Consider the following 12,235-nt stretch of genomic DNA (forward strand, 5'->3'; position numbering starts at 1 on the left):
AGGATTTTCCAATAAGAGGTGTTATTTTGAATAGCCCGCTATTTCGGTAGATGTTACTTTCAAAGCTGTCATTTTTTTAATATTTGACAAGTAGAAACTACGCCATTAATAAAAATGGAACGATACACGCTTCAACAACTCATTAAAATTATTAAAATTCACTTGAGTGAATCAAATGCAAATCATCTTGAGTGATGAGGCCCATTTCCACCTCGGTGGCTTCGTCAACAAGCGAAATTGTAGCATCTGGGGCTCGGAAAACCCAAGAGTTATTGTTGAAAAGCCTTTCTATCCTCAACGTGTGACTGTTTGGTACGGTTTATGGTCCGGCGGAGTCATGGGACCTTACTTAAGGCTGGAGCCACAGTTACGGTGAATGGATTGCGCTATCGAGAGATGATTAATGATTTTTTATGGCCGGAATTGGATGGTATTGATCTGGACAACGTTTACTTTCAACAAGACGGCGCTACGTGCCACACAAGCAACGAAACCATTGATCTTTTACGGGAAAAGTTTCTTTGAATATCAAAATAACACCTCTTATTGGAAAACCCTGTAGTTGGTACCTTTACAAAGAGATTGGTATATGATATTAATATAAAAACATTGAATAATTCTGTCTTATCTGCCATTGAAATGAGGCCTCTGCAAAACTAATCTGTAGAACTACCTTCCCCGCCCGAAGTGTGTTAACAGTGTGGTAGTTAGGTAAATATTTAACATTTCTGTTTCATTAACTTTTTGACATCCAGCTTTTTAAATGAAAATGGATAATCGAATAAATAAATTTAAGAAAAAACTGTTACATCTGAAGATAACATAACATAAGAATCTTATGCACTATTTTATATTGTGTAAAATTATTACTGTTTATATTATGTAGCTTATATGTAGTTACAAAGTGAAATATGTATCTATATTTATTATTATGAGGCGTATTCGTGGTAAAACCATGCATGATCGTGTGAGAAATGTATGCAAGAATTGAAAGGGGTGGGATTGGGCGCGAATTTGAGTAATCTGAAAGAATGTTGCCTGTTGTATGCTGATGATGCGGTGCTGATTGCTAACAGTATAGATGATCTACAGTCTCTCGTGTCTAGGATGAACCAAGTATGCGTGAAGAATGAGATAATGATGAATGTAAGTAAGTCTAAAGTAATGGTGTTTGAAAGAGAGAGTAGGAAAACAGTGTGCAATATAGTTGTTGCTGAGGAATACTTGGAGCAGGTGGATGAGTTTGTGTATTTAGGAAGTATGTTCTAGAGAGATGGGAAGGCTGACAGAGATATTGAAACAAGGGGAAATGCAGGTAACTCCATTCATGGAGCACTGAACGCAGTTGGTGCTAACAAACAATTGTTCAAAGAAGCAAAGCTTGCAGTCTTCAATGGAGTGCTGGTACCTACCCTGATGTATGGAAGTGAGGCATGGAACTGGCAGAGGAAAGATGAAATTAGACTGAATGCTGCAGAAATGAGATCCCTGAGGCGTATGTGTGGTAAAACCATGTATGATGGTGTAAGAAATGTGGAGATTCGCAAAGAGTGCAAGGCTGATGTAAGCGTAATGAGTTAGATCAAGAAAATGGTTTGGGCATGTAGAGCGAATGAGCGAAGCAAGGAGCGTAAGGAGCAGTGGCGGCTCATGACGTTTGAGTGTGATAGGTGTTAAGTTTGACAAATTCGACATTATTGGTGTTGTTGTATTGGAAAAAGATTTTTGGATACAACATCATTAATGCCATTTTTTGTAATATTAGCATTGGTAAGGAGAATATATGATGCAAATGTGAATGGTAGCAGAAGTCGGGGACGCCCGAGGAAGACATGGCATGACCAAGTGAATCAGATACTTGAGTCGGGCCATGTCAAGAGTCAGAACAATAGAAGAGTATGTATGAGACGATGTATGAATGTGAATGAGACAAGAAGTGTGTCAAGACAGAGTTGTTTGGTAACACGTCCTATCTGCCTACCCCTGCGGAAAATGGCGTGATGGTTAGTTAGTTAGTTAACATATAATTTGAAAAAAAAAAAATATATATATACATGTTTATGATAAGTATCTTTAAGGAAAGTAAGGAATGAACCTGGGTCTTGAAGAGACCATATTCTAGGATGAAGGTAACACAGAGGTTGGCAAATCATTTCAAAGCCGAGCTGTTGAACTAAAGAACGAATCGTAAAAATGGCCTCTCTTTATGTTGCTCGTTAATCAATTTGCCGCTTAAGCTCGCGACTGATATCGAGATACACGCATAAAGAAACGACATATCGCAGTTTCACCAGTACATATTCTTTGAGTGGCTATCTCTTTCTAATGCGTTCCGTTCCATGATAATGCGTTAACTATGAAGACTATATGTAGCTATTTCATCTATTCATATCGTTATAGACTATTCTTTTCTTATGCGTTTCGTTATTCGCTTTGCATTTAGAAACAGGAGAGTGCTCGTTCGATTAGTATGAACATAATACGCCTTTGTAATTATGTCAATACCTTTACGGACCGTGGGACAGAAAAATGCTTAAATAACAATCCGATAACTTGTTTATCCAAATAATTAAATACAAATCATCGTCATAAATAATGTTTCAATAATTCTGAACGCTGTCCGTAGAAACTGCAATTGAAAATAAATAACAATGCATGAATACTATAAAGAAACAAAAAAACGTTTGTATTTTACACTTTCAACTCCGATGACTGACAGCGTAGGTTAAACTGTACGGAAAATAAACAGAAATACATTCAACCAATATAATTTATTGTTTAAAACTACGTCGTAATAAAGCAAAACTGAATAAAAAAAGCCGGTACGTTTTTGAAAGATAACCTCAAAGATCGATACGTCATGTTTTTCACGAGTGTCATAAAACAATGCGTGTTTTACAAATTATACAAACACGACACGTTTAGAAACATGTTCTATCGTAATAATTATAAAACTCATTAGAATCTGTTTAAAACTCACCGACATTCTCGTGTAGTTTGCACAACGTTTTTATAGAATTTTGTTTTGACCACAGTTTTTTCTGTTATTCTCCAAGGAAACGACAAACGACCAGGGTTGCCAGTGCATATATTCTAAAATACCCACAATAGATGTTGAAATTCCTCACAAAAATTCCAAAAGTTCCTTTACCTCCAAAATGAAACAATATTCTATTGAATTTAGCTTTTATTTTTTATTATTCAGTAATTTTCGGATTTTCTCTTTTACTCAGGCTCACACGCTTGCCTCTCACGCGGGAGCTGATTTAACCCTTCAGTACTTTCATCACTTTTGTTAATTATGCAATGTTTTTTGTGAATTTAAAATGCGCTATATACATTTTATTTTTTAATTTTCCTTAAAAACAAAAACTGTTTTGGAAAAATTATTAAATTATTTATTTTTCCAATGTATGTGTTTAAAATAATCATTTCTATTTATAAGTAATTAAATTGTAATATCAAATGTGAAAAATTTTGTGAAAAACGCTATACACATTTTTACTTAAATTTTTACTCCAATCGTAGAAAAATTGAGAGAACTCAATATTTCGAAAACACGTTCGTTTTGTTTGGGGAATTTATAAAAAACTCGACCTTCGAATACAAAAAAAATACCGAATAACAAAATAAAATTTAAAGTTAAACCGATTGTTACGATAGTGGCGCGAAATATGAATTATTCATTTTGGCTATTTTTAGGATTTTATTAGTGGATTGCAGTATAAAAAAAAGATATATATATTGAGGAAAACTGGAAAAAATTATTATTCTCTTTCTAATGCAAAAAAAGTATTTCCGTATGCTAGACAAAATATTTTGCGGGTTTTGGAGAATTTACGTATTGGAACACAATATGTTTTTTTTATAAATATAATTTTATTCGTGATGCCCAGAAAATTGAATAATATATGTTTTTTTAAATACGTTCAAAGGGGAAAAATGTCCTCTTTATTCTTGATGCTAAATAAAAATATTTGTAAGATTGCATTCTGTATAAATAAGATTGCATTCTGGACACAATCGGACATAAAAATTCAAACAAAAACTGACGTTAGTGCCCCGCAATATCGCTTGGCTCGTGTTGATGTGCAGTAATGTTTTATCTGCTTAGTAATATTTCATTTTGTTATTGACCCCAAAAAAGTATTTTAATTCTTTATATGAGCAAGGTCTACACAAAGAAAGATCATGTGAAGTATGTTTTATTACAGTTTTAAAAGGTATTATTGGTCATACACCCGCAAAAATATACTTCTCACAAAGTACTTACTTCTTGAAAAAATCTCAAATTAACTGCAATTTCGGGAATTCACCACGAGTTGGCAACCCTGCAAAGGACGGAAACAATTTGGCAGAAGTGTTGCCAGTACAAAGATTATGAAATCTGACATCATCGAAAAAAGCCTTTACCAAATACTCTTGATTGAAGGGGGCAATGATAACTCCCCAAAATGACAATTCAACACACCTTTAAAAGGTGATATAAAGTTATTTAAAGTGATGGAACAAAAACTAGGTTAAATAGTTACATATGTAACCTATACAATCCCATACAGACCTCTCACATCTAAAAAGATTATGTGGGCGTAGCGACGATCTGAATATCTGAAATTGATCTGAATATCTCCCCTGAGCAAGATTATAGCGTAGTGTGTCATACGTATATGACACGTCCAAATTATGCGCCCATAATATGGCGTAATATGTCTAAGGCTTGCTAAGGCTGGAATATCATTAATTATTATATTTCCTGTACAAACTTATTTGGGGGGCGGCTAGATGCCAAAATGATACACACTGCGAATTAAGGACACGGAATTTTTTTTCCCATATTTATTTAAGCGGAAAATGTTGCTTGTGCAATTCAAGACGGCCGGCATAGTCCAGTGGTAACGCATTGGACTGCCATTCCGAAGGTCGCGGGTTCGAACCCGGCGTGCGCAAATAAATTTTATTTGATTAATTTGTGTTATTTCACAATTAATTAATTTAAATAATATAAAGTATATTTGCGGCACGTTCCAGAGTGGAAGATACTACCAGTATCGCCCTGGTGTAAGACCACCATTCAGAATTGAAACGTTGCTCCAAATGGCTTTAGCCGTGTTTAGTGACTAGATCTGAATAGCCAGGTACTTCCCCACCTTCCTCTTTCCCTTCCCCACTTACCTTCAGCCTCACAACATCCCCCAATTGGGGATGCCATAGTCTCACTGGCTCCAGACGGGAGCAGTTGGGACTCTTGTGAGGTATTCACTATAAAAAAAAATGCTTTTATTCACTCGGCAAATAGCTGGTAGCTGACCTTTTTAAACAATACAAAATATTTCCTCATAAGAAAATACTAAGCAATTTTCATTTAAATATTATTTGACCGACACTTTAAAAAATAATAAGAAGTCCTGGAAAAATTCTCGCCTGTGGCGCTTTTCTCGTGTGTTTTTAAATAACACAATTTATTTTCCACTCACTTCACCCACACCACATATTCTACCCCAATCAAATTTTGTCTGCAGAGCATTTCCGTGTCTTTGTGAGAGTTATCACTATTTGTCACTTACTTCAGTTGGAGATGAAATAGTTCCACAGGCTTTGAAGTTATCGAGAATTTGTTTCGTTCTTTTATATTTATACTGTTTTTTTATATCTATGTAGGTAATTTTTCCAAATGCTAAATAATATTTCTATGCGTAAATTGTCATACACAAGTATTCAAAATGATAATAGCGGTATTTACATTTTTATCAAATACTATAAACTTTTAAATGATGATGGTGTTTCGATAACTTTTGGAATATACCGGATTCATTTTCGGCCTCTAGTTTCTTGTTTATGAAATGTAGAAAGGGGAACGGAATGGAACTGTGAGAGGATGCCATTATTAGAATAATGAACGTCCTAGCTTTGGTTCTAGTTTCCTCAACGTTCCTTCTCTCTGCTAGCACGAAAAAACTCCACGTCGTATTGCTAATTGTTTTTCGATTAATCTTTACAACGAATTGCTTTACATTATGAATACCAAAAATATGCTTTAGATAAATTGAAGGTTTTCCTATCGTTTCCCTTGAGTAGAATACAAATAAATATAATAATTACTCAATAAAAAAATAAATGTAAACTATTAAAAAACAAAATTCAATAGAAATGTATGAACGCATAAAATAAACAACTTTAAAAAATACTATATTATGGTCAAGATTATCTGTGACAGTTTCCCTTGATTAACCTTTTGCATTGCTTTATATGAAATTGTTCACAAAATAAATAAAAAACCACGTTTGTTCTTGAAATCGAGCGTTTCTAGACGCCGTTTGTCAAGCAATTTTAATTCCTATTACCTACATTCGTGACGATATAAGGCATACCAAGAATGTACACATTTTTGGCTTGTAGCTTTCTTTTAACCCGGAATTGCAACCTAACAACATGTTAACAAAAGCGCTGCAGAAATTGTACTTGAGCTACTTCCCGTCTCTTGGTGACAAGATTACAGGAAAGGATTTCACGACTTACGACGGCCCTGTTCATAATCCCGAGCAATGCAGAACACACGTCAGCCTGCGTGTAAATATTTCTAGTTTATTCTGACAACTTCCCCGTTCCTTCCCTGTAAGCTCAATTTAAGTTGCTCCTCTCCCCTAGCTTGTAAGCTGGTGACGCCCCTGCATACTCACGAACGATGACAAATTACCGACATTATTGGGTTGCTAGATACCATGGAGTGATATATATACCTATAGAGTAGACATTAGGCTCTGCCACGCGCACACTTCGGAGCGGCGGTACCATGCGCCACTCCAGGCCGCCGTTTTTTGAGGAACCGGTCTAATTTTTCACAGAATTACTCTAAACACCATACCCTATGCTTTTTCTTCTTTTTTAAGAACCGATTTAGAACGTAAATTGATAAAGAGCCGAATCCACATCGGTCAGTATCTGGAACCGCGTTGTCATCCTATTTCAAGTACCAAACATCTCTAGTATTGGGATCTCGAGCTCCAGCACGAGCCCGATACGTTTTTTTCTCGAAAAGTGTTGTTTAAGCGAACCTTGTTACGTATATTTTGGATGATGTCGTATTGGGAACGTTAGTATTTTTAATACCATTTATAAAAAAATCTCACCAATGCTCTATCCAGAACTTCTTAGGTCTATTGCACCGAAGTGTGGCACTGTATACTCTTTTGTCTTCGGTGTTTTTTGTCTATGACATATCCATGGACATATCTGTCATCGTCATCAATAATTATTAGTTTATTTTGATCACCCAGTCCGACCCAGTCAAATTTAAGGACCCAGTCGAAGCGGTAAGTCAATTGTGAGCAGTTATTTCATAAAGCTGCTATGAATACCACAATTAGACGGTCATAAGTCGAAAGTCGGTTGTTTTGAGTTGAGTTCTACGTTTGGTGTCATGCCTCTGATAGAACATCTAGCAATAATGCCAAATCTCATTCTAACATGTTTACTGTGTGTGTTAGAAATCTATTAGAGAGCCACAGTACGAAGTTAATTAGAGGTCCTCATACTTCGATGTCCATTGCTTCAGTTCGACGTTAACGGCAGTGCTTCGAATGCGGAATGCATGCTCAAAATGACGATTTGTTTTTCAGAATATCTTGTAAACATCAGAAGCAGAAAGCAGTTTTCCTGGAATGGATCTTATGACCACGGATATCAGTTTCATAAAGTCCGAACCGGATTCAATCGCCGAAGAAGAAAGTCCAACATCCCATTGTGATGCAACATTGCAGTACGAGATTGTCAAAGAGGAGACAGAAGATGCTTCTACCACCGAGCGTGAACCGGTGACTCTACCGGCAGAGGAACATGCAAGAGTAACACACGCATACTATGAAATATATAGTGACAATCCTGATAATCTGGAAAGGATCGAACCAAGCCGAGGTAAGCTATTAAATAAATCTTCTGGTGCCTTATCCCGTCCTGTCAGTTTCATAACAACGAACCCTTCTAATTACTACAGATTTTTATATACTTTTAGTTAGAGAATTCGTAAGTAATATGAATGGAAAATTTTATTTATATAATTAACGCCTTTTGGCTTTTTAATATGATACTTATAGCATAAGAAACTTGCGTAAATAACGCATGAGATCGTGTTTAAGTAATACAATAATGGAACGCCAAAAAATATGTATAAACTTATGTATTAAAAATATATATGTAACTGACTTCAGATAGATGAGGTAAGTAGTAAGTGATTATAGGGAGTTGTATAATAAGTTAAGTATATTTCAAGTTGTAAAGTTTTCTAAATGAGAATTGTGTAAGTAATAAACGAGCTTGTAAAACAGCAAATAATAGAAAATAGAAGTAAAAAAACAAAGCTAACAGTAGGATCCTTTACTTAATACAATGATTAAAACATTAACCAGTCAGTGGTTGAGTGGGCATAGCGCTTGGGTCTCACCCGAGCGTCGCGTGTTCGATTCCTCGGCTGGCTAAGTCCTCCATCACAACACAAGCAACATTTTCGGCTTTCTGTGGTGGTAGTAGGAGATTTTCAAACATTGTTTGGTTATTCGTAACCCGGGAATGTTTGTCTTTCTTAAAAAAAAAAAAAAAAAAATATATATATATATATATATATATATATATATATATATATATATATATATATTACTATATATATATATATATTTCTGTAGTATAATATGTAACTTATGTTCCTTTACGAAACTTGTCATTTGTGGCTGCACATTACATTATTAGCTTGATTTGGCCCGACCAACCATAGAGCGAGGACTCACAATTTTCTGTCCGCGTTTGATTAGCACAGAACACGGTATAACCGAACGTAGCTAGCGTTAAAATCCAAGTAAGCGATCAACCTTTATCTGATCAACATTTGAGAGATATTTACCGAAATTAAAACCGCTGTAAAATACTGTGAAACATAGTAACCATCGCGAGTGATGTCCTATGTTTGTACAGTGATGAAATGTCATCGTAATCAGTGTTTTAAATGAGTCTTCGTTCAACTTCCGCCGTCTCTATACGCAATTAGAGATACCGTCGTGAAACGCATTACGACATGTTGGAAATCAACGATGAAAGCCCAGCTGAACGAGAGAATCATCAAACCTGTAAGAGCAGAAATCTTACGATTACTTTGAGTGTTGGTTGGGTATAAATCTCCCCAGAACAGAGAGATATAACGCTTTTCTCTGCCCCAATTACGGTGACGCAACCCACAGCGTCATCGTACATCTTACTTAACATAAATATGAGGTATTTATAAACATAGATAGATACTTAAAGTTACGTATAAAATAGGTAAATATATTTCTAGTTGAAAAGATGACCACATATTACAAGACGAAAACCTAATATCCAATGAAATAATGTTAATAAATGCATAATATGTATAAATTTTGAACTCGTGAAAAGAGAAAAAAAAAATATTAGGAAAATAAATTTATGATGTTACAGGTAGTAAGGGTTTATGATTACAGGAAACAGGTGGTAAAGACTATTTTTATGAGCTTAAATTAGGTTGAATTTGATTGCTTAATTGAAAAATGTATTTTTATCTTGTATTAATTAAACCAATTATGGGGAAATTACATCAAACACAGCCCATGAAAGAAATTGATTTCGTGGTCAGGTTGATCTCACACTCAAGTCGATTTGTGTTAATTAGACCAATTATGGGGAAATTAAATCAACACCGCCTATGAAGGAAACTAATTTAGTGGTCAGATTTGGTGTCGATTTTCATGTTTTCGCTATTTATTTATACTGTTTTTTTAACAAATGTTCTCACTTACGTATCCATTAATAAAAAAACGTAGTTAATATACGAATAGGTACATAAAATTATCAAAAAACTACTACTACAAAAGGATACACGATATCTACATAAAATACTAAATTATATGAAAACTCACTCAAACGACAAATATTACAGAGATAGGCAAGAGAAGCAGACAAAGATAGAAGTAATAAATAACATAAAACAGCTAAATTTATTTTGTAATTTTTTTACAACAAAAAAGAACTAGTTCAAACTAAACTAACGTAACGTAATAAAATAGGCAACGAAATCTCCCCACCCTTTAACGTAAATGTAAAATTTGTTCAAACGTGTTCACTACGTCTCTATATTTTAAACTGATAATGTTTTAAACCTTCACAGGAAATAAAATACTTTTTTATCTGTTAAGTTCCCTCTACGTTATTAATCATTTAAATTTTGTTTTCAGAATTCAGCTCGTCCAAATCATATACTATGAATACTAGAGACCCAGAAGCAAAACAATCAGTCACAGGAAAGAAATCGCTTTCCTGTCCTACTTGTGCCTACAAGTGTACATATAAAAGCAATATGGATTGTCATATTAGAACCCACACTGGAGAGAAACCATTCTCGTGCCCTAAATGCAATTACACGTGTAATGAGAAGAGCAAAATGATTCGTCATAATAGATCTCACACTGGAGAAAAACCATTTTCGTGCTCGGAATGCACATATAGGTGCATACAAAAAAAGGATTTAGTTAATCATACTAAAAACCACACTGGAGAGAAACCATTCTCGTGTTCGGAATGCTCTTACAGGTGCATACAAAAAAGTGATTTAGTTTGTCATACCAGAACCCACACTGGAGAAAAACCATTCTCTTGTCCTGAATGCTCTTTTGTATGTAATCGAAAAAGTAGCCTGGTCGTACATACCAGAACCCACACCGGAGAGAAACCACTATCCTGTCCAGAATGCACTTACAGATGCCGTCAGAAAAGCAATCTGGTGTTTCATATTAAAACCCACACTGGAGAGAAACCATTCTCGTGTCCGGAATGCCCTTACAAGTGTTCTCAAAAAAGAGATTTCGTTATTCACGCTAGAACCCATCGTAGAAAGAAACCGATATCGTGTTCGGAATGCCCGTTTAAATGCATAAGCAAATATCAATTACGATGTCATATCACGAAAAATCACCCTTAGAAAACATTTCCGTGCTTAGGATGAACTTAAATTTGGTCAGTAGAACCTTTTTTTGTGTATCCCATTTTGGAACCTATACTGCGGAAAACCAATATACGTTTATAAAAAGTTTCATTACAAATCGGTGTAAACTATAATTGTGCTGTTTTCATGATTAATTATAAAAAAAACTTTAATACAGGGTGTCCGGGGGGTAAACTGCACAAACTTCAGAAGGTGATTCTACTTGATGGTAGAGGTAAAAAAAAAAAATAACTTGTTCAGAAATTTTATAGTATTTTTCCCATACAAAAATATTTGTCCACATACACAATTCAACTGTTTTATCTGAAAAATACGCCAAAACGTTGGAGTTTTGAAAAAAGTTGTATATACATTTTTTACTTGTATTTTTATGTAAAATCACCTCCCGAAGTAGGATTATCTTTGTCTTTATTCGGTAAATACAATTCTGTTATATTTTTAAAAGATTTGTAATCGTTTTTATTATAGGCATATTTTAGTATAACTCCTCTCATTTGGGTAAATTTCGAGACATCTAATTTCAAATTTGTCCAAATTTTAGTGCGTCGAAATTTTTTTCCAAAGCATGCATATTGTATACATAATAAAATAGAGCAACAGTAATCATGAATTAAATTAACCTAATACAAATAATATATAGAGCCTATGAACGATCATTTAAGATGTATGCTATTATAGCCTTCCTCTAAGTATATGCCGTGCAGTTGAACACATCTGCTATTTATGCAAAAGTATTGCCATCTGTTGGGCCGGTTCTATGCAAGCGCAATTGGAGCAGTCAGCTTCGGGCGCCGACTTGGCGCCAAGGACCTGATAATAACCTAACAAAGCGACCTTCGGGGTTTTACTGGCGCCGTTTGGCTCAGGGCGGTCCTGGCCTTCTGCATGCAATCTAGGTACATGCATGTATAAATGAGTAATTCCTGATTGTTACAGTAAAAATAATTTTGGAGCGATTAGTTCTTGATGGTTTATAGAAAGTAATCGAGAGGAGTAAATCAGGGCTGTCTATAATATGTCAATATTTTTTTAAATAAAAGATAAGTCGGAAAATGTCTGCTGTACGAGAGTTTTAATTAATTCCCCAAATGATTCTAACGTATGGTTTCAATAGATAGACCGAGTGAATTATAGTTAATATTATATCTTTGAAATTATAGTTTACATATTAACTTTAAGAAAGCCGTAATCTAGGTTTACTGATCAACAAGGCCAAAGCAAAATTATTGGTGATTG

General features: G+C 34.8%; 2 protein-coding genes across 3 annotated transcripts in view; one reads left to right on the forward strand and one right to left on the reverse strand.

Annotated features, from left to right (window-relative positions):
- rept (RuvB-like helicase 2 rept) overlaps positions 1–3,071 on the reverse strand; it is a 31,626-nt gene extending 28,555 nt beyond the window's left edge. For both annotated transcript variants that reach the window (XM_089642090.1, XM_089642089.1), the window contains exon 1: positions 2,981–3,071. In XM_089642090.1, the coding sequence (XP_089498216.1) occupies positions 2,981–2,986 (6 nt within the window). In that variant the 5' untranslated portion in view covers positions 2,987–3,071. The remainder of the gene's footprint in view (positions 1–2,980) is intronic.
- A 4,161-nt stretch (positions 3,072–7,232) lies between these two features.
- Positions 7,233–11,446, forward strand: LOC149416227 (uncharacterized). Its single transcript, XM_089642091.1, has 3 exons — positions 7,233–7,310; positions 7,617–7,911; positions 10,233–11,446. Exons 2-3 carry the CDS (start codon positions 7,659–7,661, stop codon positions 10,973–10,975), a joined length of 996 nt encoding a protein of 331 aa, XP_089498217.1. The 5' UTR covers positions 7,233–7,310; positions 7,617–7,658; the 3' UTR covers positions 10,976–11,446.
- The last annotated feature ends 789 nt before the right edge of the window (positions 11,447–12,235 follow it).

This window comes from Hesperophylax consimilis, chromosome 17, assembly GCF_061612785.1.
Source record: "Hesperophylax consimilis isolate HC1 chromosome 17, BYU_Hcon_1.0, whole genome shotgun sequence".
Taxonomy (NCBI): Eukaryota; Metazoa; Arthropoda; class Insecta; order Trichoptera; family Limnephilidae; genus Hesperophylax; species Hesperophylax consimilis.

Bases quoted from the DNA above. Each gene is read 5' to 3' on its own strand.
- LOC149416227 (XM_089642091.1), top strand. From the start codon at position 7,659: ATGGATCTTATGACCACGGATATCAGTTTCATAAAGTCCGAACCGGAT. The intron at 7,912-10,232 runs GTAAGCTATTAA...TTTTGTTTTCAG, and splicing joins AAGGATCGAACCAAGCCGAG to AATTCAGCTCGTCCAAATCA.